General features: G+C 43.2%; 1 protein-coding gene and 2 long non-coding RNA genes across 15 annotated transcripts in view; 1 reads left to right on the top strand and 2 right to left on the bottom strand.

The window, feature by feature from the left end:
• The window catches only part of GALNT1 (polypeptide N-acetylgalactosaminyltransferase 1), a 77,946-nt gene that overhangs the window by 49,600 nt on the left and 2,359 nt on the right, over positions 1-25,987 (top strand). For all 9 annotated transcript variants that reach the window (XM_072949011.1, XM_072949012.1, XM_072949004.1 and 6 more), the window contains 8 exons: positions 2,774-2,940; positions 8,463-8,670; positions 12,496-12,666; positions 14,748-14,865; positions 16,298-16,478; positions 17,310-17,449; positions 20,888-20,986; positions 21,629-21,763. In XM_072949011.1, coding sequence (XP_072805112.1) covers positions 2,774-2,940; positions 8,463-8,670; positions 12,496-12,666; positions 14,748-14,865; positions 16,298-16,478; positions 17,310-17,449; positions 20,888-20,986; positions 21,629-21,763 — 1,219 coding nt within the window. The remainder of the gene's footprint in view (positions 1-2,773; positions 2,941-8,462; positions 8,671-12,495; positions 12,667-14,747; positions 14,866-16,297; positions 16,479-17,309; positions 17,450-20,887; positions 20,987-21,628; positions 21,764-25,987) is intronic.
• LOC140688993 (uncharacterized) lies at positions 754-4,421 on the bottom strand. The gene is made up of 3 exons (XR_012063840.1): positions 4,265-4,421; positions 3,648-3,778; positions 754-865 (listed from the first exon to the last, which is right to left on the bottom strand). It is a non-coding gene; the product is annotated as an uncharacterized lncRNA (long non-coding RNA).
• The window catches only part of LOC116285357 (uncharacterized), a 51,975-nt gene continuing 32,708 nt past the window's right edge, over positions 6,721-25,987 (bottom strand). For 2 of the 5 annotated variants that reach the window (XR_012063834.1, XR_012063836.1), the window contains 2 exons: positions 25,432-25,579; positions 23,328-24,545 (listed from right to left, as the gene is read on the bottom strand). This is a non-coding gene — a long non-coding RNA (uncharacterized lncRNA). Of the gene's footprint in view, positions 6,923-23,327; positions 24,546-25,431; positions 25,580-25,987 lie in introns of those variants that run through there. The other 3 variants (XR_012063837.1, XR_012063835.1, XR_012063838.1) reach the window with 3 other exon arrangements.

Genomic DNA, 25,987 nt, shown 5'->3' with positions numbered 1-25,987 from the left:
CTGTGGGAAGAGCTTAGCTAGAATGGGATCTCTGGTTCTTCTTAAGGGCTGTATGACTTTCCCAGATAGAGAGGAGTTTGTATGTGTTTACCTGTTTGAGATCAGTTGTGATGATTTTTGCCATATTTTCTCAATGTTTTCTATTTTGCATTGGGAGAATATTTATGAATTTGTATGTCCTCTGAATGAGTAAATGTAATAGATTCAGAAAATTATTTTCCTTTTTTGTCATCTATTCTTCCGGATCATCTATTCACTTTGCTTTCTGATTCTTCCGTGGTGCTGTGAATGCTTTCCATTTTACTCTCCTTTATTTCTAGTGTTCCTATAGCCTTGCTTCCTTTCCATACAGCTTCACAGTTTAATTCTTTAACATCTCATCCCAGTACTAAATCTGACTCCTCACGTCTCTTCTGCAGAGCCTGCATCTCAGAGTCCTGTTGTCTTCCTGTCCCCTTCCTAGCCATGCACGTGGCTGCCGGCACTGCTTGTACGCGGCGCATCACCTAGCATTACCTAATCTTTTTTTTCCCAGCAACTATAAAACCAAAACTTCTCTTTTTCTTTCAATTAAAAAAAATCTTTATTTTTTACTGAAGGGTAGTTGGTTTACAGTGTTAGTTTCATGTGTGTAGCAAGGTGATTCAAGTTACACATTTACACACACATATGTATGTATTTTCAGATTCTTTTCCATTACAGCGTATTGCAAGAAATTGAACCTAGTTCCCCTTACTGCATGTAAAACAGATGAACTACAAAGACCCCCTGTGCAGCACAGGGACTCATCACCTTCTGTGTCTCACTCTCACCGTGGCGGTTAGTTCTGTCTCCCAATTCTCCTGTAATGATAAGCAGGATTAACCTGGGGGAAAAGATTACATATGACTTAATACATTCAGTTAAATAATATTAGAAGCTTTTTTTCTGAGCCCCCTTTACCCAAATACAGGCCATTCCTGGCTTGAGATTCCTGCCCCAGTCGTCTGTGAGTCAGCGCTCAGCGTGTGCCTTCCCTTGGAAACATGAGTGTCTTGACTTGCTCACCTGGGAGCTACCTGAAGCAGAGTACTAATGAGGTAGATAGATAGATTAGACAGACAGACAGACAGACAGAATCTAGCCACCATTTAGAACAGTTTTGATAAATACTGTCAAAATAATACTATTTGATATAGTACTATTATATCAATACTATCTGAAAATAGTGTTAGTTACTGTATTAATTATTTAATACTATTTTCAGGTAGTATTGTTTGGCATGCTAAGAACCTTCCCACAGGTTTCCTTCCCGTGGCCTAGGCAGCTGGTCTCTGGGACCTCACCTCCTCGCCCCCGCCTTGGAGGCAGGGGATCGTAGAGAGGATGGCAGGCTGCGCGGCGGCCTTCTCGTGGATCTTGGAGTGAGCGAACGTAGGGTGAGCAGGGAGTGGACTGTGGCGTGGACGTGAGGCTTAGGCACCGGTGGACGGACAGTGGGGTTACTGTAAGAGGACCGGGAGCCCACACCGTGAAAGGGAGCCCTGGGGATGGGGGGAGGGTGGGAGGTGCTGAGATGGGGTTTAATGAAGAAGGAGAGCGGCAGCTGCTTGTTTCTCCTCTTCTCCTGGGAGAGCGGAGCGGCAGGGGCTGCCGGGGCTCCTGTAGTGACCTGTCCTTCCATTTCTCCTTTTCTCAACCCCTTTATTTTATTCATCTTGTCATCGTTTTTCAGTTCTGTTTTCCTTTTCTTCCGCCTGCCAACCAGCGGCCCTGGGATGGCACGCTCAGTAAGCAGGGATGTTGTGGCAGTTTCAGAAGCGGGCTCTTGTTGGCATCTTTCTCATTTCTTCCCCCGTCTCTCCTTTCCCTACTCCCATTGACAGGTAGTAACAGGCGAGACTGGAGAGAACACAAGGTCTGAGGGATTTACAGGAGCAAGAACAAAAAGTAGAAAGAGAGGCTGGAGCAACTGTTCTTTGGGGATCCCTGAGAGAGTAACATGCCCTCTTCAGGAGAGTTTAAGTCCTAAAACACACGCCTGAATGTCTGCTTACTGCCATCAGTGCTCTCTGGTGGTCCGTTTCTAATGGTTTCACCTAGCCAACAAGATTGAAAGAAGAGACTGTAGAATCAGTATGTTGATTTTGTGTGCAGATATTTCTGGTGTATTTGGTGATTGAGTTTATAGACATAGTCTGTACTGAACAAGATGCACGTTGAAATCTCAGTGTGGTGGAGGCAGCACCAAGACTGGTGTTGTTAGGCCCTGGCACTCCCTCCCTGGGTCTGTCCTCAGCTTCTCATCTGTGAAATGTGGCTCCAAGTACCTCCGAATTTTTAGGGAGCTTAAGTGCCTAATACATGATAGATACTCAGTAAATGTTGGTTCACTTCCTTGGTAGAAAATAATCCTTTGCTTAGATGATTAAAGCGTTAGACTCTGATTTTTTTGTCTAATTGGACTCTGGAGACATGTTCAGTTGGGGATTGATGATAGAGCCTTAGTACATTCTCCATTAAATGAATCAACAGAAAACACTCATCAGAAAGAGGTGCCTGATTCTAAGAACACAGTTAACATCCTTAAAATAATTTTAATCTAAACGTATATCTTTAAATAGGTACTATTTTATTAAACATGCAACATTAACTAAAACTTAAGTAAATGAAAAGTTACCAAGGGTTGCACCACCAGAGCAAACTGTCTTTATTGTTCTGTTGCCCCTTCTAGCCTGGGTTGCTTGATTATGCTCTCCTTACAGTTTTACAAAGGCATTTGCTTTGTCTCTAGGTGTAAAACAAAGGTGTATCCAGATAACCTTCCTACAACAAGTGTGGTGATTGTTTTCCACAATGAGGCTTGGAGCACACTTCTGCGAACGGTCCATAGTGTCATTAACCGCTCACCAAGACACATGCTAGAAGAGATTGTTCTAGTAGATGATGCCAGTGAAAGAGGTAAATCTTACATTTTAATGCCAAAAATATGCTACACCTTTTGTCGTGAATGGTTAAAAATCTACTTGCTATCATTTTTAACCCAATAATTTTATACAAACTTTTAATTTATCCTAAAAGTTATTTTACATTTGGACTCATTGACATGTGCAAAAAATTAACACCCTTGTGAAACTTAAAATATTACTTTAATTAGCATTTAGTTTATGTCACATCTTAATCTTGTTTTAAAAAGAAATAATTCTATAAAAATGTATGCAGAACAGTGGGGGGTGAAGCACATAATTTTGTCAGGATTTTCTCTGTGGGAAGCTGCAGCCCTGAGTCAGTGGAGAAAGATTAGCTCCTACTTAGAGCCGTGAATAGCAGTGTTAGTTCCACGTCCAGGGGAAAGTGTCTGACAGCGCAGCGGAGCCTTGGCTGGGTGAGCTGCGGGTCCCCACGTTCTTCTCAGGTTTCCCCATTTTCTCCATTTCTAAGTCCGAGAATGGTCTGTAGCTAGGTGCATAAAAGGATGAAGAAGGAACTTTTGAAAAAGTGGAGTCTAGCATGACTCTGACCTCATAAAGATCCTCTGCAGTGACTTTCCCAGATACTCTTCCAAGAATCTCGGAATTTTTCACAGGCTTTTTTTTTTTTTTTTTCAACCACAGCACAGCTATTTAGGGTCATTTGTGTTGTGTTTCCCCCAGTATAACTATACTCACATGAGAAAAATTCGGAGGGAACTACAGAAAATGGCTCTTCCTTCCTTAAGCAGCCTTAAACTTCGTGACCCATCATTTCAACCTTCTGGTTATTGTCTCCAGCTTTCTCATCTGATCTCTCATTGCATCTGCTAAGAAAGTTTAGCCAAGTATTATACCTTCTCCTTCCTGTGTCCACATTAAATATATACACTTAACCGTGATTAAAGTTAATCATTTCATATCTTAATTATTGGGAGTCATTTGCACATTAATAACAATTTAAATCTTAACTTTGCCGGGTTGTAGTGGTAGAAATGAGTAAGTTACAGCCCTACTGTCTCAAGCGCCTTGTAGCATACCTCCTTAATCTAATTAAGGAGATGGTTTATAATGACACAAAACATTTAATAATAGTATAACATACATTGTAATTAATGTCAAAATGAACAAGAACTGTTATAAATTAAGAATACCACATTTTAATAATACTGTTGACAACAGCAGTATAAACCTCATGTGGATAATTGTTTGCTAGGAGTTAATTAATCCCTCTTTAAAAATAACTAACTGAAGTTAATTTAAGCAATGATATATACAAACATCTACCCTGCAAGTGACTTGTTTGGTTTACTTACATGTTGATACTTGTTAAATTAAATATTCCTCAAGGAGAAATACTTTGCTTCAGATGAAATGTTTCTCCATTTCCCCCTTTGTTTTCTCCGTTATTTTGTTGAGTGCCTGAGAAGGCTATGTGAAATAGTTCATTTTTGTAGGATGTGGCCCAGTCAGAAAGACATGTGTGTGCTCAGCCTGAAGTGACGAAGAAAGTCACGCATCCCAGTTTATCTTTCTCCTTCCTCGTGCCGGCCCTCCCGAGTCCCCCAGCCTGCAGACGGCTGTAAGAGGAAGTGTGTGGTTAGGTGTCTGCCTCGCTACTCCCAAGGGGGCTCTCAGTCACTGGGCAGGGTCCCTGCCTGTCCCCCCAGAGCCCTGACCAGGGATCTGGCTCTCCCTTGTTTTCCTGCCTGGAGAGCCTTAGGTGCCTGGGTCACCACTGCTGATACTTGGGAACCACTGGGCATTGCGTTGTTGTGTTTATAACTGCAGTCTTGCTATCCAGATTGAGAATCATCCAGTGTAGCTTTCTGTTTAGGTGGGGACTCTTGGGCCCAGGAACCAGAGCAAGCTCCTTAAGTCTGCTCTTTCCTGTCACGCGGCACGTCCAAGGCCCCATTCATTGTTTTTCACCTGGACTGATGGAAGGCTGCCTTGTCTCCCCACAGACACTCTCGCCCCCTCCCATCTGCTCACGCTGCACGCACAGTGAGCTTTTAAACATGCTGATCTGATCATGTCACTTCTGATTAAAACCTTTCCTCTGAGGCCGGCGTGACCAGCCTCTGCCCACATCTCCAGTCGCATCCGGAACCACTCCTTGCCTACCCCGTCCCCACAGTTCAGCTCAGCTGTACCCTCTGAATCAAGTTATATTCAAAGGGGCCTTCCTTGACCTCCCAAGACCAGGGCATTGCCTCTGAACACATCTCAGAACGCTCTGTACCCTCCCCAGCTCTCCCCGGAGACTTACCTGTTCACTGGTTTGTTTCATGACTGTCTCCCCTCACCCCGCCCCTCCAAGCAGACACTGCGGACTTCACCAGGACCGTTTGCTCACCATTAGCTCCTAAATGCCCACAGTGCCCATTACATAGCAGCAGATAGTCCAGAATTTATTCACTGAATGAGTGAAAAGTTAATGTACCAGTCACTTAATCCTTGTTTCTATTCCTTGTCTACACAAACTCCCTAACTAGGTTGTGTAGCAGGCAGCCTGCTCATGGCCTCGGGTGCTGGATTTCACAGTTAACTTGCTGAGTTGTCAGTAGCTCCATTTATTAAGTATGAAGTAGGTGCTATAATTATCCCTGTTTTATTGATGGAGCAAAATAAGGCTTAACATGGACCTCGGGCCTGACCTCTTGGCTGCAGTGTACTTCATGTCTGTTGTGACTTCACTGTTACAGCGTCTGTAATGAAGACGGAATCTGGATGAATCCCTAGTTTATGTCAGAAGTTACATAATCATCATCTCAGAAGAGTATCTTACTACTTAGAATTGATACAGTATTCTCAGTCTGAGATGACTATTATTTTTCTCATTTTATGCAACAGGAAACAAGTTCTCATTTAAGGAGGGATTAGGAGTCCGATTTATTACACTCTAAATTCCTTGCTCTTTCTACTGCTCTTTAGAGCTCTGGCTATTCTGGCTAACATTTCTCAGATGTTGCTGGGAGCAGTGAAATTTCCCTGACGTTCAGTCTCTGACAGCCTCACACTTTGTGATGGAGAGATGCCTAGGGACCCGCTTACAGACTGAGAGCTGCAAAGACAGTCTAAGAAACAAGATTCCCCCTTATTTTTAGATGACATAGTAGCTTCTGCCCATAGTCACTTAAACTGCCATGGCTTCATTTTTGTAAAATGAGGTTTGAATAAATAGATCCTAACCTCCCACCCAGTGCTGAGTCCATAATTCTGTATCAGCTGTTAGGAAGACTCCTGTTTTGTTTTTCTTTTCCTTTTTCTTTTTTATTGAAGCTGCAGTTGACTTACAGTGTTGTGTTATTTTCTGGTACATAGCATAGTGATTCAGTTATGCATATTTATTACAGATGTATCTTCTTCATATTCTTTTTCATTATACGTTATTACAAGCTACTGAATATAATTCCCCGTGCGAAACAGTAGGACCTTGTTGTTTATTTGTTTTATATATAGTAGTTTGTATCTGCTAATCCCAAACTCCTTTTATCCCTCACCCCCCACCCCGACCCTTTCCCCTTTGGTAACTGTAAATTTGTTTTCTGTGTCTGGGAAGACAGCTGTTTCTTACATTTATTGCATGAAAGCCACAAAGCTGTCAAAGAAAGATGCCAAGAAAATTTGTGGATTAGCAACTTTCTTGAGCCTACCAGACCAGAGAATCATGCATCTTTCATTTTAGTTACAGACAGGACAGAGTATTATGATTTTCAAAGATACAGGATTCAGGAATTCTGATTCTTAAGAAGCACTTTAAACTGTCTGATATTTCGGGAAAATTTATTGGGAGACACAGTGTTTATGACACAGCCAAAATTGACTGGCCTCAGGTATTAGAATGTATCTCATACCTGACCAGATGAGAGTCTGTCATACTCTGGACACAAAGGAATTTAAGTCTCTGTCAGGCCAGGTGATTCCGCAGTCCTGGATCGTCTTCTCAGTAGCTCTTCTCAGGTTTCTTGCTGTGGATGAAAAGATGAGCTTTGAAGTCAGACCTGGGCTTGGATCTTGGATCTACCCCCGTTAATAGGCTGTGTCATCTTGATCAGTTCATTGAATATTCTGAGCCTTATATTTTCGTGTCTAAAATGTGTGTGATAACAATCTCTTAGGGTTGTTATGAGGATTAAATGAAAAAAAAGTGTAAAGAATTTGGCGTTGTGCTAAACAGACCCAAAATAGTGAAATGTTGCTGTTTTCTGAGATCCGCACGGCCCTCGCCTTTTTACTCCGAATTGAGTTGTATCTTTCTGACCCTAAGATTTGGTTCATAAAATCTATGCGGTCAGGTAGGAGTTCTCCACATATTTTTCAGATACCCCTTCTAGCCCAGCTACATCAGGAAGTACATTAGCAGACATGGAAATAACCGTGGTTCTGGTGTGGTGGGACACAGGCCTTTTTCTTTCACAGTTTTCATGGCCCTGATTCTTCCATTATTGAACCAGTCTGGTCTTACCAGTTCAAGTGAGCAAGAACCATTTCACGCCTGTTTGTCTTTCCCTCTCCACTCTATATAGGAAGCCCTGTGGATTCCCACATTTAGTGTTTAATACTCAGACCCTGATCTCCATTATTCGGGTCCTGTGGTACAGAGCTGGTCATAGGAGTCCCCTTAGCTCCATGTCAAGTTTTTCCTCCTCTAGAGAGATTGTCTTTACACTGTTGAATGGGAGCTGTTTGGAAAGACATCTGACCGTACCACCATCAATAGCTTCTGTGGCATAAATACCACAAACTAACATGGTCTGAAAAATTCCTTCTCTTTGAGTAAACGGAACCTTTTCTGGTTTTTGAAGTCAGTTGTGTACTTTGGAGGCAGGAAATCCTCAGCTCAGGGGCACAGCATCTGTTGGAATCCTCCAGGACAGTGGCTTTCGTGATGAACTCATCCTCCCTTTCTCTTTTCCTCTTCACCTGTCCTTTCCTCTTAAAGCCCTTTTTACCTAGACCTGTCTGCTAGGGATCTCTGTTTGGCCTTACGGCTGCAGTCCAGCACTCCCTTCTGACTTGGTAAAAGAGCTATGCAGTCAAAGTCTGTGATCATCTGTGAGACAGTTCGTTTCTGCCTTTAAAGAAATCCCACAATTTTCTAAACTCTAACACCTATTGTGTCTTCTGTTCCTTCTCTCTATTGTGTTCTGGATTTAATTCTCTCAGACTGCTCTTTCTGTTCCTGATCATTAAGCACGATTAGCAAAAAGAACTGTGCCTGACAGAGAGTCGCTTAGAGAAGTGTGTTATCTTTGATTCAGCCTGAGCCCAAAGGTTCTCTCCTGATTCCTCATGTAATGAGGTAGAGGCAGTTCTGGTACATTCTCTCAGGAAGTACAAAGGCTTCCTGAGTGAAAAGGGTTTGTGAGTCAGGGAGCCTCACGGAAAGTGCTCAGTAAATATGTGTGGAATGAATATTGCAAATCAAAATTCTTTTACATCTGGATAATGCCAGGTCCCAGTTTTTTCATGTTATTTTTTATTGGTTTTGTTTTATTAATCTTTCAGACTTTTTGAAAAGACCTCTAGAGAGTTATGTGAAAAAATTAAAAGTACCAGTTCATGTAATTCGAATGGAGCAGCGTTCTGGATTGATCCGAGCTAGATTAAAAGGAGCTGCCGTGTCTAAGGGCCAAGTGATCACCTTTCTGGACGCGCACTGTGAGTGCACGGTGGGCTGGCTGGAGCCTCTCCTAGCCAGGATCAAACATGACAGGTAATTTTCTGGCGTCTGTAAGTTGTTTCCATTGCGTTTGTCCTAACCTATGGTAAGTTGCAAAATTCTGATCTCTAAATAAATACAAAGATAATTTCCCCTGAAGTTCTTTTTAAAAATACCTGTGAGGAGCACTCTAGACTAAACATGAAGAAGGCCAAGTTCTGAAGTCTAGAAGGAACGTCTGCAGGCAGTCTTGTTAATGAGGGTGGGTTAAGAGAGGAGGTGTTAGGACGCACACTGTACATTCTGTTCATTAAATGGGAGCAGAACACAAGGACAGTGAACTCAGGGAAGGGAGGATAAACCCTCGTCCCTGCTCTCTCGAGCTAACGCTGGGGCGGGCAGGGCAGCCCTTCTCTGTCTGCATCCTTACTGGGACTGCAGCTCTCAGCCCGGAGCACGAAGGAGCAGAAGGGGGCGGGGAGACACACGCTGCCTGCGGAAGTGTTTGGCTGCGTGAGGAGAAGCGCTGTGATCTCAGGTAACACAGGAGGAGCGTGCAGAGCAGGGCCATCCTCTCATGATGCACGGCTTCTGAAGGATGACCTGCTGCTGGGCCCTGGCTTAGCTCTTAGGTATCAGGAGGGAGCCGGACCTCAGTCTGCTAGACCCGTGCTAATTGAATTTCTGCTTCTCATTGCAGTGTGACCCAGAGGCTGTGGCTACTTAACATTAAGGTTTAGATTTCAGCAGCATAAACTTTTACTAGTCAAGTGGAGCAGAGTGGGACCTAAAGCCACTGCATCTGTTCTGTTTGTAAGCAAATGCTGGACCTACATCTCTCCCCTTTCAAAGAAGAATAAATAGAAAAAGCCAGCTTCGGGGCAGTGAGAAGATCTTTAGAAAGGAGCACATTGCCTGCAGAAGGAATAGGGTATCTCTGTGCGTTGTTCTCTGTGTGTAACAGATGACTGATTTCGGAAGTATTTGCTTTCTTAAAGACATCTTGTAACCTTTATGAAGCAGGAGCCTGGACCCACAGAGAGAAAGCAGTGTGAGGTGATGACAGAAATACGAAGGGAAATTGGCTGAAATAACAGCCATGACAACTTCCAGTTGGGCTGAATGGTAGATTAGGTGTCCTGAATAATTTTTCCAACTGAGAAAGCTAAATGCTGGATAAATAGAAGACACATTTTTAAATGCATCACTGAGTTGGCACCAAAGTAAGAAAGTTTGCAGACCTCAGCATGAGGTGCAGAGAAGTAAGCAGCGCAGACACTAACGCCAGCTTTCACTTGTGGGGCTCCTGCTGAGCTCGGGGAGCATGGCTTCTCCCTTGAAAGAAAAACGGATGGGAGGGTGGAGGCGAGGCCTGGGCCCTGCCTACGGTGGGAAGGCAGGTAGCAAACACCTGTATAAAGCGAGGCTCTCAGTGTCTGTACCTCCCTGTTAGTGAGAATGAGAAATGAATCCTACCACGCCAGAGAAAACTGGTACGGAGTGGAAGAGGGCGAACAGATTTCTGTCGAGAATTTGTAAGCAGAATGTAGAGAAAGGGGGAGCCCACTCCGCTCTTTTTATGAGACTAGTGTAACCTTGATACGCAATCAAAAAAGAGGTGCATGGAAAATTACAGACCCGCTCATGAATGCTAATACGGAAACCTCACACCACCAGCAAACGGTCCAACTGGGAGCGGGGGGAGCAATATATATATATATATATATATATATATCATATCATGTCATATCCTATATCAGTACATAAACAACATGTCATTACTAGTTGGTGTAATATTATGAAACCAGTTCACATAATATACCCCATTAATGTGTTTCTGAAACTGTGCTTAAAACCCTATCATTAAAACTCTGACCACTTTAATAGATACAGAAAAAAGTGTTCATTTATGATTAAAGTGAACATCAATTTATGATTAAAAATACTTAGTAAACTATTACAGAATGGAAATTTACTAATCTAAAAAAAGGATAGTTAAACCACCCCCCCCAAAACCACACACCTTACCTAGCAAACATCGTATTAATGGAGAAATGTTGAAAGTAATTTTTGAAAGATATGGCACAAGAGAAGGAGGCCCTGAATTATTACTGTTACTCAGTATTATTGGAAGTCTTCGACTCTGCAGTAATACAAGAAACAAGGTGTATAAGAATTGTAAAGGAAAATACAAGTGCTGTCAGTTGCAAATGATGTGTTTTTTATGAAGAAAAGTAATCTATACACAACATAGTAGAAAACAGTAAGAATTCAGCAATATTGACAAACGTAAGATCACCATAGAAAAGTCAATTGCCTTCTCCATAAGAGTTAGGAATAGGTAGAAAATATGTGAAAAGAAGAAAAGAAATGAAACCATTTATAATAGCAATGGAAATCATAGGCAGTAATTAGGAATATGTTTAACAAATGATGCATGAAATAGAAAACTGTTGAAATTCACTGGAAAGTAATCTGAGCAGAGAGAAGGGTAATGTTCATGGATAGAAAAGTCAATAGAAAAATGTCATTTCCCCACACATTGATCTAAAAATTCAGTGCATTTCTAATTGAAATCTCAACAGAATTTTCTTGGAGAAACTGGCTGATTCTCACCTTTACATGGAAATGCATGTTTTTAAGAATAGCTAAAATACCCCTGAAAAAAAGGAGCCAGGTCCAGTGGGGCTGCCCTCCTAGAGTCAGACTTACTTCAAAGCCGTTTTAATTGTGGCAGTGATGTGCTGATGCAGGAATTCACAAACAGACGAGTAAAACAGAGCCGCCCATGTTTATGGGAAAACTTGACTTATGACAGAGCAGGCACTTACAATTACAGCAGCAGAAGGGACCGTTAGATAAATAATGCCGGAATAATTGGTCCTCCTTAAGAAAAGTAAATGAAGTTGGATACTTACTGCGTGTCACACCCAAAATCAGTTCCATGAGGGTTAAAGACAAATATGAAAGGCAAAAATATAATTCTTTTTAAAGATAATATATGGGAGAATATCTTTATGATTAGGGAATAGAGAAAGGTTTCTTAAATAAGACACCAATTGGATGGGGAGGATATCACATACTCTAAAATGTGGCTCCTGGGGCCTCTGAGCAGGGTACCTTTCCTTAGAATGGGCTGTGGTTATGTGTGAATTTTTTCAAGTGTGTGAAAATCACAAATACCAAGAGAAAATTTTTTCAGTGTGTGTGATCAGGCAATTTGTATGAAGAAATACAAACTTCAGCGAAAATACTCTTTTTAATAATAATACAAATTTTTAAAATCCTGAGATAACTGCTTAATAAAATTACAAGAAAACAGTGTCTGAAGCTGATAGCAATGTGAGGACGTTTCTCGTACATGTGATACTTGGGAATTGGTGATGCATAGTGCCACGGAAGGTTCTTGACTTGGCTGATCTCACTCCTGGAAGTTTCTTCTTAAGGCAAAAGTGAAATTTTATATATATATATATATATATATATATGAACATCATCACTTAGTATCTTAACAGCAGAAATCTCTAAGGAACATACATGTCCAAGAGCCATTTTTTAGGAAAAGTGTGAGCTTAAAATTATTAAATATATAGTCATTTTTGAAAACTAGAAAAAGTCGAAGGATTTTTACACGTGGCCAGTATGTCAGAGTATGAATGGAAGAGGTGTGGAAGGTTATCAGCAAATAAATATGATGAGTAATTATGTTGCTACCTTGGCAGGATATAGCAGAGAGGTTTTTTCACCATTGTCTTAACATTAACATAGAATGTATTTTTATTTTAAAAACACTCACTAGACAATTGTTACATAGTTGTTATGACAGGCCTCAGAATGAAGATTTTAAAAGGTTTTTTTAATTCGCTTTCATGAGTTTAGGAGGACAGTGGTCTGTCCTATCATCGACGTGATCAGCGACGATACTTTTGAGTACATGGCCGGCTCTGACATGACCTACGGCGGGTTCAACTGGAAGCTCAATTTCCGCTGGTATCCTGTTCCCCAGAGAGAGATGGACAGAAGGAAAGGTGATCGGACTCTTCCTGTCAGGTAGTTAATTTGTCAAACATTTTCCCTAACGTGTTGTTGGCAGAGGGGTTTTGGGAATTGTATTAGCAGGATTAGAAGTGTATTTTGAGAGACATGAAGCGTTTGTGCACTGTACGTGTAGTTAGGAGCCATCTTTCACACACATCATCATTTCAGAGAGGGATTTTTTTCCTCTGATGAATTAATAAAATTAGAATCTTTCATTTCTGTAAATCTAGTGCCAGTGAGATGGTGATATGCATATGTTCTTTTGTTCCTGTATGAACATTTTGCAAGTCTGTAAGTCAGATTCATGCTTTAATTCAGTTATTTAGGATAAAAATATTTAACTTAAACAGTCCCTTAATTAATTGTAAGTGCCGGTATGTGAAAATATTACCTAAAACTGGGTCCTTGCACTAGAATCTTAAGATTTTAAGTTCAGACTCATACCACCTGATAAGATTAGTAAAATTGTTTCAAATATAAAAATAGCCAGAATTGACAAAAGTATGGAAAAGGATTTCCGTGAACGCATTTCTGCTTTTTCTTTTGCTCTACATTTGGTCATATGTGGATTTTTTTCAGAAAGGGATAAAAACCGTTATGCTGTCTAGGACCTTTAGAGTGAGACCTTGAGCTTTCTGAGCCATCGTAGGATTTGTCCTGGTTGCATCAGCCTGCTGCTTCTGTAGTAATTGGGAGTTCCTGCAGAACCAGGCTTTTTAGCTTTCTTCTCTCCTGGGCTTCCCTGATCTGTCTTCCTTTGAGTTAAGTCCAGTTCTGGCAAAGCTGAAGAGGTTTCACTAATTCTGTGCTCTTTCTCCCTAGCCAGCCCGAGGCCTTTCCTAGTAAAGGGACTTCCCCACTCTTCTACTGACGACAGTTCAAATCACCATCTGAACCAAGTGTTCCTAAGCATTTCACAGATGATGGACTTCTTTGAAAAATCTGATAAAAAGCTATGAGTCTCCTGTAAAGGGGGTGGGGGGAGCAGGGATGTACATGGGCAAACAGAAGGTTCTGCATATAATCCTAGGACATTTAGAGTGACCCCCAGACCCAGGTCAAGAAAGTCTTGCACTCAGTGATGAAGCTGGGTGTTGGCCCTTGTCCTGTGCCTCCTAAGGTATTAGACCTTCTTCCTCTTTCTTCTTTTCTAAAATCAAAGTAAGTCCTAGCTTCTTTGTGGAAATAACTATTTCTACTAGGGCCGCCCTGACCAGTGCATGGAATGAGTATGTTTTAGGCCTACAGAGATGGCCAGTTCATCCTAAAATACGATCTGCATAGTGTTCTCTGTCTCTGGAACTTAATTACTTTCTCCTAGTTGGAGTCCTTTTTTTCTCCATACTCATTCCTCAAGGAAACCAGTGTTTGATTTTCATTTATTTAAATCCTCTTTCATTATCATTTCTCTGCTTAATTCTGTGTATTCCCACCCCCTCTGCATACCTGGGCCAGGCTTCGAGGCAGAGTGTGTACTGGACTCAGTCAGGGTGATGAGCCCCTAGGAGGAGCATGTGGATTTTATTCTGTTCTTCATCTCCTTCCTTAAAGGTTCACAGAAAGGGCTGCATTGTTTTCATCCTATTTAATCTTACATCTCTGCAATGTTTGCCACCCTTTAGAAGCTGCTCTGTTAGAGCTGCTGGTATGAGTCTAGTTGGTTAATGTGCTCAACTGCATTTACGGTTGCTAGGAACTATGGAGTGGGTACACAGTCAGGTGGAGAGGATTTCAAGAAGCAGCTTCATTTTAAGGAGTTTGGGGTGGAAGCTCAGTTGGGACCCAAGGACCAGGAAGGGTACTAAAGACAGTAAGAGCCCTTGGGACTGGGCCGGGAAGGACGTCCAGGCAGAGAAGGATGTCCGGGCAGGAGCTGTGACAGCATGACTGGGGTGCAGGTCATGTCTGGAAGCCAAATAACACAGCATAAAAACAAAGCGAGCCCTGGGGGCCAATGAACGTTTCTGAAGAGTGTGAGAATAAGCATTTATTCCGTAGTCATAAACCGTTATAAAACTACTTTTAAAAACAAAAACTGATAGTAAATTTTAAATTGTTACAATTAACAGTATAGTATTATGATTGAATTTCAGAACACCTACAATGGCAGGAGGCCTTTTTTCAATAGACAGAGATTACTTTCAGGAAATTGGAACATATGATGCTGGAATGGATATTTGGGGAGGAGAAAACCTAGAAATTTCCTTTAGGGTAAGTTCCCTTTGAAAAAAGTAATCTGTGTAACCTCAAATATGGATATGCTTTAAATATTCATGTTATCTCTAAATAAAAAATAAAAAGTGAATATGATATGAGTTTAATCAGACTTAACAGTCTTCAGTCCATAAACAGTTTGGTGATACTAGTAAGGATTCATTCTGAACAATTTTAAGCAAATAAATTAGTTTTCTTAATAGCCCGCCTGTAAAACTCACACAAGATTCCATAGTTGTTTTTAATTTGTTACTTTCAAGGAAGTAATCTAAACTCTAAAAATAAACAAAAAATAACATGTAGATGCTACTGTGTTACTTAACTGCCAAAAACATAATTTCACTTTCTTTAATATGCTGTGTCCTGGTTTGAAAGTTTTTCTCTTGTCTAAAACCTGGTCATTTCACCAGCTTTGTATTTTTCGATTAAAAAAAAAAAGGCAAAAGAATTCTGAAATCACTCTGAATTAATTTTACCCAGTCAGCCTTGTCTCATGCATTTCACGTTCATAAAAATCAACATATTTTTAAGATGACGTAAATAATGGACTTTAGACACATGGCTTATAGCGGAAACCACACTGAGTTGCCCTGAGGCCTAACGCAGCTAGCTCGCCTTGTTCCTGGTGGGGCGCTTTGCCCTTTATGAAAGGAGAGGTTTGGACTCCTGATCGTCTTGGAGATCCCACCCACCTGTATCACTTTACAATCCTGGAAAAACATTAAAGTAGGAACACTGAATATTTAACAAAATCAAAACTTTTCAAAATGTGTTTTAATTGTAATTAGTTAGAAGATGTTTAACTTATGGGAAAATGTTTTGAAAGGAGCAGAAGGATAATTAATTAAGGATGTGAAACTGTACTTAATGATCTTTCTTGTACCCCTTTTTGTTTTTATTCTGACAAAGACAATAGAGTGTGTTCTCACTGTCCCACTGAGTCTCGCGTGAGTCATCCAGGTTCGATTCCTAGGTTCTAGTTGATGCACAGGCTGCGACACAGGTTTGGAGGAGGAGGAACAGATAGGACTCTGGCTGAATGTTCCGTGGTCAAAGGTTTTTTGACCATATTAATGAAGTTATACGCACAACCCAAAATGTAAACATTTCAGGGAACAGTATGTCCTTGTTAGTAAGTACAGGTTGCAATCCATCAAATTTGAATTTTATGACCCTTGTAAGAGTGATGGCCTGCAGTTAGAAAAATACTGCTGTAGATGGCATGTCTTTTCTGAATTTAGCCTTTAACTTATCCTTCTGAATTTAACCTTCAGCTTCTGGTTCGATCAGAACCACACATAGAGGAAGCACTTGCTTTGTGACCATATAACAGGAGCTCCACTGTACACCCTTGATTGAGCCCAATAGATGTGAACGATTTTTTAAAAAACTATTGGTGTGTAAAACCGGTCTTCCTTGCTGCTTTCAGATTTGGCAGTGTGGAGGGACTTTGGAGATTGTCACATGCTCACATGTCGGACATGTGTTCCGGAAAGCTACACCCTACACGTTTCCAGGAGGCACGGGACAGATTATCAATAAAAATAACAGACGACTTGCCGAAGTGTGGATGGATGAATTCAAGAATTTCTTCTATATAATTTCTCCAGGTTAGCATTGTTTTGCATTGGAAATACAAGACTCTCTTGACCCTGATCCTTATGCATTCTGAGGAGGGGTAAGAAGGGGTGGAAAAGAAGCTTTGAGCAGAGGTGAAACATCTACCTGCTAGGCTGTTGTAGGAATAAGTGAAAGCACACACAGCACAGAGAGTGCCGGCGGAATGCCTGCTGCGGTATGTCAGTGACGGCGGCGGTGCGTCACCCAGTGCTGCAGAAGTTACTGTTGGTCCAGGTGCTGTCCGTGTTCTTTTTTTTTTTAAAACCCAACTGCAGCATTTAGCGTTTATATGAGACCGCCAAGTATTCCAGGGCGAGTGCAGAGCCCTCCAGCATGCCTCAAGGGACTTCTCTCCAGGAACTTTGCTCTGCTCTTCCGAGTGTTGTGGGAGCAGCTGTTCTGTCAGCTGTGACTCCGCCCGACATTGTGGCCATTCCATCCGCGTCTCGTCACCGCTGCCCAGTGGCAGGGTGCGCGACGCAGCCAGTCGTGTGCGAGAAACCTGACTGAAAACAAGTGTTCTGTTCAGTATTTGGGCAACACTGATATTTATTTTTGTTTTTGCCTTAACAAATCTTAAAGTGTTCTGGCCCCATATAACTTACATTTGTTTGTAATAATATTAGCATGTGTATCATCACATAAATTTCATTTTTCTTTGAAAAACACATATTAATGGATTTCCTCGTTTTGTCCTTGGGAGGTGGGTTTATGGTGTCACCTGCGTAGTCACGCAGCACCAACTGCTGCCACTTTTCCCATCCGTCTGGCTTGTTTGTTACCTAGTAGCACGTCAGTAACTCAGTCACTTCTTTTGACAGGTGTTACAAAAGTAGACTACGGAGATATATCATCAAGGCTGGGTCTGAGACACAAACTCCAGTGCAGACCTTTCTCTTGGTACCTGGAGAACATTTATCCTGATTCTCAGATTCCACGTCACTATTTCTCTTTGGGAGAGGTAAGGGGAGAAAAGTATTCTGTGTGGTTATCATGTTCTCACTAATTTATCAAAAAAAAATAGAGGTTAAACTTGTAAGCAGGGAGCACCTTCGTATTAAGATTACATAGTCCAGTGTGGGAAAGTTCTTGTTAGCTGACAGTCTACCTTATCACTTGAAACTTTTTTTTTTTCATGTTATGTTTTGTTAAAATAAGAACGCTGTGCCCCTAACCTTTCACAGTTGGACCTTTGTTACAATATATTAGTGTCTTCGGTAGACGACTTATTTTGACAAACTGGCCCATTTAGTTGAAACCATATATTCCTGAAGCTAATGTCCTAGCGTTAATTAGCCCGAATCAAAGTTTGAGGAACTTCCAGTAAAGATAAATGTAAAGAACTGACAAGGAAACTTGAAAGACTGTTTATGGTAAGCTGTATTTTTAGCATCCATTTATCTTCCTTCAGGAGCCCTAAATCTCAGTTTGGGATGCAAGTTGGAATGAGTGGTGGTTAGCGTCTTTATTCCTGATGATGCCTTAGTCATGGCACCTAGAATTCAGCAGCAGATTTTCTTGAAACTTAATAAGTAATTTACTTATTGATGCTCATATTTAGTTAATGTAATTACCTGTGCTTTGGAGTTCGGCCTTTTTACCTTGTGGCTGCCCACAGTGTGGGGTCTGGAGTGAGACAGACTTCCCTTCCGGTGTGACTCCTCCTGCCAGGACGCTCAGGAGGCAGCATTCCTCGTGCCCCTCCCCACCGCATCCCTAGAGGGTTGAGAGCCGTTCACTCTGCGTCCCTGCCGACGCTGGGCTCCACGTGTAGCAAGTCTGAGTGGGTCCTTCTCTTTAGCCCAGGGGTCTGATCAAGTCACGGATTCTGTTAGCTTCCCAGGGCTGCCACCGAGTGGCTGGAACAACAGAAACGTACCGTCTCAGTTCTGGGGATGAGAAGTCTGAGATGAGGGTCTGAGCAGGTTTGCTTCCTTCTGAGCTCTGTGAGGAAGGATCTGTCCTCTGCCTCCTTCTGGCTTTTGGGGTTTGCTGGCCACCTTTGGTGTTCCGGGTGTGTGGACGCGTCACCCCGATTCCTGTCTCCTAACCCCCAGTATCTCAGAATGTGGCCTTATTTGGAGATGGGGTTTTTACAGAGGCAGTTAAGTTACAGTGAGGTCATTAGGGTGAGCCCTACTCCAGTGTGACTGGGGTCCTTGTGAAAAGGGCACGTTGGGAGACACTCACACACAGGAGAAGGCATATGAAGATGAGGGCAGAGACGGATTTTGGGGAAAGAGTATTCCAGGCACAAGGGAAAACAAGTACGAAGGACATAAGGCAAGAATGCGCTTTGGCACGTTCCGGAAGCAGCAGAGAGGCTGGCTGGCTGGAGCAGTGAGCCGGGGGGAGCAGTAAAGGAACAGGCCAAGACGTAGTGAGGCCAGATCACACAGAGCTTGCAGGCCGTGGGGAGGACTCCGGGTTCGGTTCTGAGGTGGGAAGCCACAGGGAGCGACGAGCAGACTTTCACTGGGAGGATCAGACTGTCTGCTGTTTCAGGCGAAACTATATGGGAAGGAGAGTAGAGCTGGCGTATTGGTGAGAAAAGAGTAGCCGAGGATTATATTAAAATTTCACCTGAGGAGCTGGGACAGGGAACATGGTGTCACTGAGATGGGAAAGCCTGCCGAGCAGGTGCAGGAGGCACTGAGCAGTGCCGTTCGGGACACGTTCAGTTTGATCCAGGTAATGACAGTATGTAAGTAGTTGCATTAAAAAACCTGCACCTTGGACAAGATTTTGGAGATTGAAAATTAGGGGCTGTTAGTATAAAGGTCATTTTTAAAACCACAGAACTTTGAGAGCACCTTGGGAGGAGTGGATGCCAGTGGGGAAGAGGGGAGGATTGAGGACCAAGCCATAAAAAACTCCACAATTTAGAAATTATGAAGATGAAAAGGAATCAGCTAAAAAGACTGATGAGAAGGAGCGAGCACTGAACTAGAAAGAGAACCGAGGGAGTGATGTCCCAGAGACTGAGTGAAGGGCTTGTTTCACGGACGAGGACGTGATGGACTGTGCGGAACAGTGCGGAACGGGGAGGGAGACGAGCCTGGGTGCTGGCCGCTGGATTAGCGGGAGACGCCGTCAGGCTCCAGCTCTCCGTGTCAGGCGGGCTCCCGTGGAGGTGGCAGGGACAGAATGTCTCATGGCTTCAAAGGAGATCAGGAGAAGAGGAAGTGGAGATGACGAGTGTGGTTGAGAAATTTTGCTGTAAAGCTGAACAGAGAAGTGAGTGGTAGCTGGGGTGGGGGGGTGGTTAAAGAAGGGTTTTTTATATTTTGCTATGATGAAACTGCTGGCGCACATGACACAAAAGAGAGCGTGTGAAGATGCTAGAAAAGAGGCACTGACCGCAGAGCCACGTGCACCTGGGGGCGTGGGGGGCAGTTCCTCCCCCGCACCGGGGAGGAAGGTGGGGGGCCCGGGGCCAAGTGCAGGGGACAGGGTGGGGGGCTAGAAGCCGGCCGTTTGAGGTGGGAGGGTGGGGGGGTTCTCGGGTGAGATGTTTCCTCAGTTGGACGCGGTTGGACGCAAGATCGTTGGCTGAGGGTGAAGGAGGTGGTTAGTGGTTTGGGGAGAGAGGAAGAGATGGAAAGTAGGAAAGTGGGATGTGGTTGGGCGAAGAGATGACAGAGGGGAGCTGGGTGGCGGTGGGTCAGAGGAGGCTGTCCGGCCTGGGTGCACCTTGCCCAGCGCCAGGGCCAGCCCGGCTCCCACACTCATCCTGGGAGGCTCCTGAGCCTGCCTGAGGGCTGACTTGAGTGCCCTGCCTCTGAACTTCGCTGTGATTTCAGGAAGTCACCCTCAAACAAGCAAGGGGTGCACTGAGTTTCTGGCCTCGTTCCTGAGCATCTGTTCCCTTTGCTGGAGCCTCATTCCAATCAAGGCCCCGGGTGGGTGAAGCTGTGGGAAGATTTATGGCAGTTGCTCGCCTGCAGAATAGAGAATGAGCTTTTTTTGTTTGTTTTCTTTGAACTGACCTGATTTTGGACAACACCTAGGCATTGTGAGCTGGGCCAGAATACAGACATACTACAAAGAGCCACTTGTTAGCCCATGGGAGATGACTGCCAAGGCAGGCGGCCTTTTACTGCCCCCGCCAGCTGGCTTTCTGCATCAGGAACAGATTTTACCCTCTGTGGCCTGCTTGTTATCGCTTCAGTAACTAAGCAGCTGCTATTCTAAATTCACATTTTTATAGGATATTGTAAATAAAATCAGTTTGTATATTTGAAAAAGAACAACCTGACAATCTTAGCCATACAGTGATTTTTTCCCCCCACTCATAGCCTTTACCTCAGGAATTAGAGGGTCAGCGGGAAGTGCAGACTGACTGTGTGCGCCTGTCCAGTCAGCCTCGCTAACGTGTGGCATTTTCACTGTCCCACAGATACGAAATGTGGAAACAAATCAGTGTCTAGATAACATGGCTAGAAAAGAGAATGAAAAAGTTGGGATCTTTAACTGTCACGGTATGGGAGGTAATCAGGTGAGTATTTTAGGCTCTAAAGGTATAATTTTCAGATTTGTTTTAATCTTCTTACTTTTTTATTTCATGATGTCATTCAGGAAATGTTTTCTACCTTAAAAGAGAAAATAATAAAGCCCTTTAGGAGAATTGAGCCTTCAGTATAATGATTACTTTTAAATGAAACATTTGTAAAAGGCCTTTTATGAGAACTGTATTTACATGGTTGTGAATGAATTTATTTTGTCCTTTTTGGTCAAACAAGGTGACAGCCCTTGGCAATACGCTCAGAGTATACAGAGAACTCAAGGTCATTTTTTCTTTCCTCTCTTCAAAATTATTAGTAGCTTTTCTGAGTCACTTACTCTCCATTACATTAAGAAAGTTGAAAAAATACGTATCTTGAAATACTTATACCACATCTTCTTTATCCAGTCACCTGTTGATGGACATTTAGGTTGTTTCCATGTTTTGGCTATTGTAAATAGTGCTGCTATGAACATTGGGGTGCAGGTGTCATCCTGAAGTAGATTTCCTTCTGGGTACAAGCCCAGGAGTGGGTTGAAATACTTGTCTTTCTCCCTGCCAGATTCTTGGGCACATAAAACAGCGATTAATTTACTTTATTGCCAAAGCTCATACGTGTGCACTTCTGGTTTTCAGGTTTTCTCTTACACCGCCAACAAAGAAATTAGAACAGATGACCTCTGCTTGGATGTCTCCAAACTTAACGGCCCAGTCACAATGCTCAAATGCCACCACCTAAAAGGCAACCAGCTTTGGGAGTATGACCCAGTGGTAAGTGATCCAGCTGAATACAGGAATAAAGTTGTGTGTTGTTGGGTGTATTTTATACATTGCTTTGTATCTAAAAGAGTGAACCCTTGTGGAGTCTGCATATGGATCAGTGTTCTCATACTCTAAAAACTGACAGGAAAAACAATGTAAGTAAAACAACATGCTTTATTTAATCTCCCCAGTAACTAACTTGGTCTTGCCTCCGGCCCCTGGGTCCTTGTTGTCACCATGTGGCCACTCTCCCATCTGTGTGTAGCAAGCTCTCCGTCCAGGGTGGGAGAAATGGTGCAGTGAGCAGGCTTTTTAAATGACTGAGTTAAACACCTGGGTACAAGTTTCATTAATTAATGAAACTCTCTAGCTCATCATTATGCTTCGGTGACTCATGTGACAGAACTCTCTCTGCCTTCCTCTGGAGCCGCTCCCTCTCCCCACCCGCTGTGTGTTGCACTTAACATGAAGGTGCTTGAAAGACACTGGTTCAGGCAGAGCGAGATCTCCAGTAAACCTCTTTGTATCTGGCTGCACCTCCCAGCCTGTGCGTTTGCTCTGCGGCTCTGGCACCAGCACCTTCACTACATCTTTTCTCTGGTTATTTTTCTTCTGCTTATGAGCACTAGCTTTCTTCTCCATGTTAGGAACGACTCTTGTTCCTACTGTGCTTTCTGCCTACCCTCCTGCTTTTCCCCTGTGTTGGATGACAGCAAGTGAATGGCCCACACTTGTGCCTCTGGTTCTTCACCCTGGCTCCTGCCTGGGCCCGACACTGTACCGGAACAGCTCCTGGATGCACAGCCAGGACATTCCCGTCTCTTTTCCTTAACTTCCAAAAGCATTTACTGTTGCAAAGCAGATATTTTAAAATCCTCTTATCTGTTGGCTTTAGATCCACTAGTGTTTAGTTTCTTGTCTTAGCTTTCTTCTCTCTGCTTCTTTCGTCTGCTTGGCTCATTCTGCCGCCTCATTCTACCCCTTAAATGGAGACATCCAAGCCAAGCTGTGACTTCAGCTGCCTTTGCTCCTTACACTGGGTCACATGCAAACCCTGGTCTACTTTCATTGTCAACCTGCTATTCCCTGAACACACCCTGTACTTTCTCACTTTACACTTAAGATCATACAGTTCACTCTGCCTAACAAATCCTACCCATTCTTGAGGACCCAGAATTGACATCACGTCCATGAATCCCAGCCAGAAATTAGCTGTCTTTTAATTATCGTCTCTGACCCCTGTAATGCTGTACTTCTTTACAGTCATCTGTCTACCAGTCTTCTCATCCCTATTAGATAGATCCTAGAGGGCAAAAACCAATCCAGGGTCTCCCTTCACAGTGTCAGACTGTAAAGTGTACACGTGTATTTCATGCAGCAGTAGTTCCATTAACATGACTATTGGAAATGGTGCGAATACCCTGTTCCAGTGGTTTCCGTGGTGCATGCTGTTGCCATGTTGGGTGCAGCCGTCCTAAGCCCTGCAGGATACATGGCATCTCTGACAGTGGTAGCCCACAGTCGTGGTGGGAACCAAAATATTTTTAAAATTAAAAAGACCCCCAGTTGTATGTTCACTGAAAAATGATGATACATTTAATTAGGTAACAAACCTGTTTACTATATAATAGCATGAGAAAATAGTGGGGTTTTTTTTCTTAAGTGTGGAGGTAAGTGGATTCAATGGCGTAGCGGTGTTACATTGCAGCAGTCTTCTTGGCTCTTCCTGGCGGCCACTGCGTGGGTGCTACAGCTCTCAGCACCACAGCCAGCTCACGGCGGGAAGCGGGCATGCTGCACTGCTCCATGAACTGCTCTGTATCAGGAAAGCCAAAGCTTTTCCTGGATCCCCCGCAGTAGACTCTGCTCTGTCTCATGGACCAGAACCTCCTCCCACAGGAATGCCCCAGCCGCACGGGAGGCTGGGAAGACAGGCACCGTCTTTATGGTGTGACGCGGCCAGGAGACAGGGAGTGGGAATGGCTGTGGGCAGACTGTGGGAACCTGTAGGGTCTGCCGTGACAGTTACTCCAAAAGCAAATGCTTAGAAACTGGAGCTGCTTTATTTAGGGTATTCTGAAAGAACCAGTTACGAGTGTAAGTTTCAAAACTCCTAGAGCACTTTGCAAGGTGTCTTTCCTTAGATAGAATTTTAGTAGTGCAGGCTGGGTTCTCCCTGAAACAGACTGCAACCAGCTTAGCATTCAGGAGGAAGGAGTCAGACTGCACCGGCATAGTTGTGCTGCCTCCATCAGCTCAGAAACTAGCAGTCTAGAAAGATAATCTATTTATCTCAGTAATGTATAATCTAAAATTTCAGAGGAACCCAAGAAATAAAATCCAGGATAACGTTTAGTATATAGGGACACAGAAGCCCAGAATGGAAGTTAATTGCTCAAGGTCACAGAGCAGGTAAATGGTGTTCCCAGCTCTCAGGCAGCCCTGGGTTTCCTGGTCCAGGATTCTGGGCACAATACCATACTACTTCCACTCGGCCCTTTTGGGAATAAAGTGTAGATTTTTGACATAGTGATATCTAGTTAGGGGAAGGAGGCAGCAAACTACTTTTTCTAGGTGGCTGGTGGACTTTATGCAGTAATTTTATCCTCCTTTTTCAAAGGTTACAATTAGTTACCTGTCACTTGTTTTTCCCATTGCCTCAATCATACCTTTTCTCTGTGGAAACCAGGCAGTGCTGGCGGATCCTCTGCTGAGCCCAGTGACCACAGAACTCGGCACCTGCAGCCAGAGCGGGCTCTGGAACAGGACTCTTCTCCAGGGTCCAGGTCTCCTGAAATTATGAAGATTCTGTCTTAATTTTGAGCAGTTAAAGACCCAGTGTGGATCATTAATCATGTCTTTGTTATGAGTTTATTTTACATAAATGAAATAATACATTTTTTCAAATTGGGATGATAAAGACCAGTTCCCCAACTAAATTTTTTGTTGTGTTTAGTGTTTTTGTTTTTATTGGTACTGACAGTGGCCACTCAGAGAGGCCCTGCAGGATCTTCTGGAATATTTGAGGGGTTCTTTTTAAAAGCGCTCTGTTTTTGTCTTACATGTGACTAAAAGCCTTGGCAGCACCCAGAGTGATGGGGCTGCCAGAGCGCGGCCGTGGCTGCTCGGGCTGTTGCTAGGATGTTGTTTTCCAGTAGTAAGTGCCTCCGAGCTAGGCAGCAGCATTTTGTCCCCATTTTATAGATGAGGAATTGGGGCTCAGAGAGGTTTTTGTTCAGGGGCAACAACACTGTTGGTACCTGACAAATCTGGAGCTCACTCCCAACACGTGAACTACACAACATCTGTATAAAAATAAAAGCCACCCCCGCCAAGCTGACTGTCCTCCGGGCGCTGTTCTTACGCCTTTGTAGGAATTAAAGTATCTAATACTAACCAGAGTCGGAGCTGACAGTAAACTGTGGCGTCTGCACATCTGCCTTTCGCCAGCTTCCACTGTGACCACAGCACAGAAGAAGCGACTGAAAGCCAAAGTAGCTGTGTTGTGTGCAGTCATTGGGTTTTGCTGTTTGAAGTTCAAATAAGCACTAAAGAGGCAAGAGGCCTTATGAAAATGAAATGCTCCAGATGAAAGAATTACGTTAAAATAGAGCCATGAGTAAAAATGTGTGCTAAAGAACACTTCCCGTTTCCTTACTGCTGTGCACACTACTTACCAGGACAATGCGCAGTGCAGGCTCCCACACCGCTGCGTCGGCGTCCCTCACCTGTCCGGGGCTGGGTAGGGTGCATTAGTAGGGCCAGTATGTAGCTGTTAACTCTCGTTTGTCCTGTCCTTTTGAAATCACCATGACAGCATCAAGTCTGGAATGCAAACAGGTAGACAGGAAGACATATAGCCGTATCTGCCAGCCACTTATAAAGGACTGCTTTATAAATATTGTGATTTCTTACGATTTTGAGTCTTCAAGCCCCGAACTGCTAAGGACTTGAGGCTTGGAATCACAGAATTAATTTGAACAGCCTTATCATGGGAAAATGAAACAGTTTTGAAATACCTTTTTGAAAATAGGTTGAGGATCCTAAATTAGGAATCACTAATCTGATCATTTTTTCAGGAAACTGAAGCACAAAGTGAAATTTCTCACAGTATTACAGAGCTATGGCAGAATTGGGACTTAGAATTCAGGTCATCCTCCTGTAACTCCAGTGTAACCCACTGTACCCCCAGTGCCTTTCTTCCCACCACATAGCCTTTAATGCTCTCTTTAC

Source organism: Vicugna pacos, chromosome 24 (genome assembly GCF_048564905.1).
Source record: "Vicugna pacos chromosome 24, VicPac4, whole genome shotgun sequence".
Classification (NCBI taxonomy): Eukaryota; Metazoa; Chordata; class Mammalia; order Artiodactyla; family Camelidae; genus Vicugna; species Vicugna pacos.
This window is presented reverse-complemented; position numbering and strand designations above follow the sequence as displayed.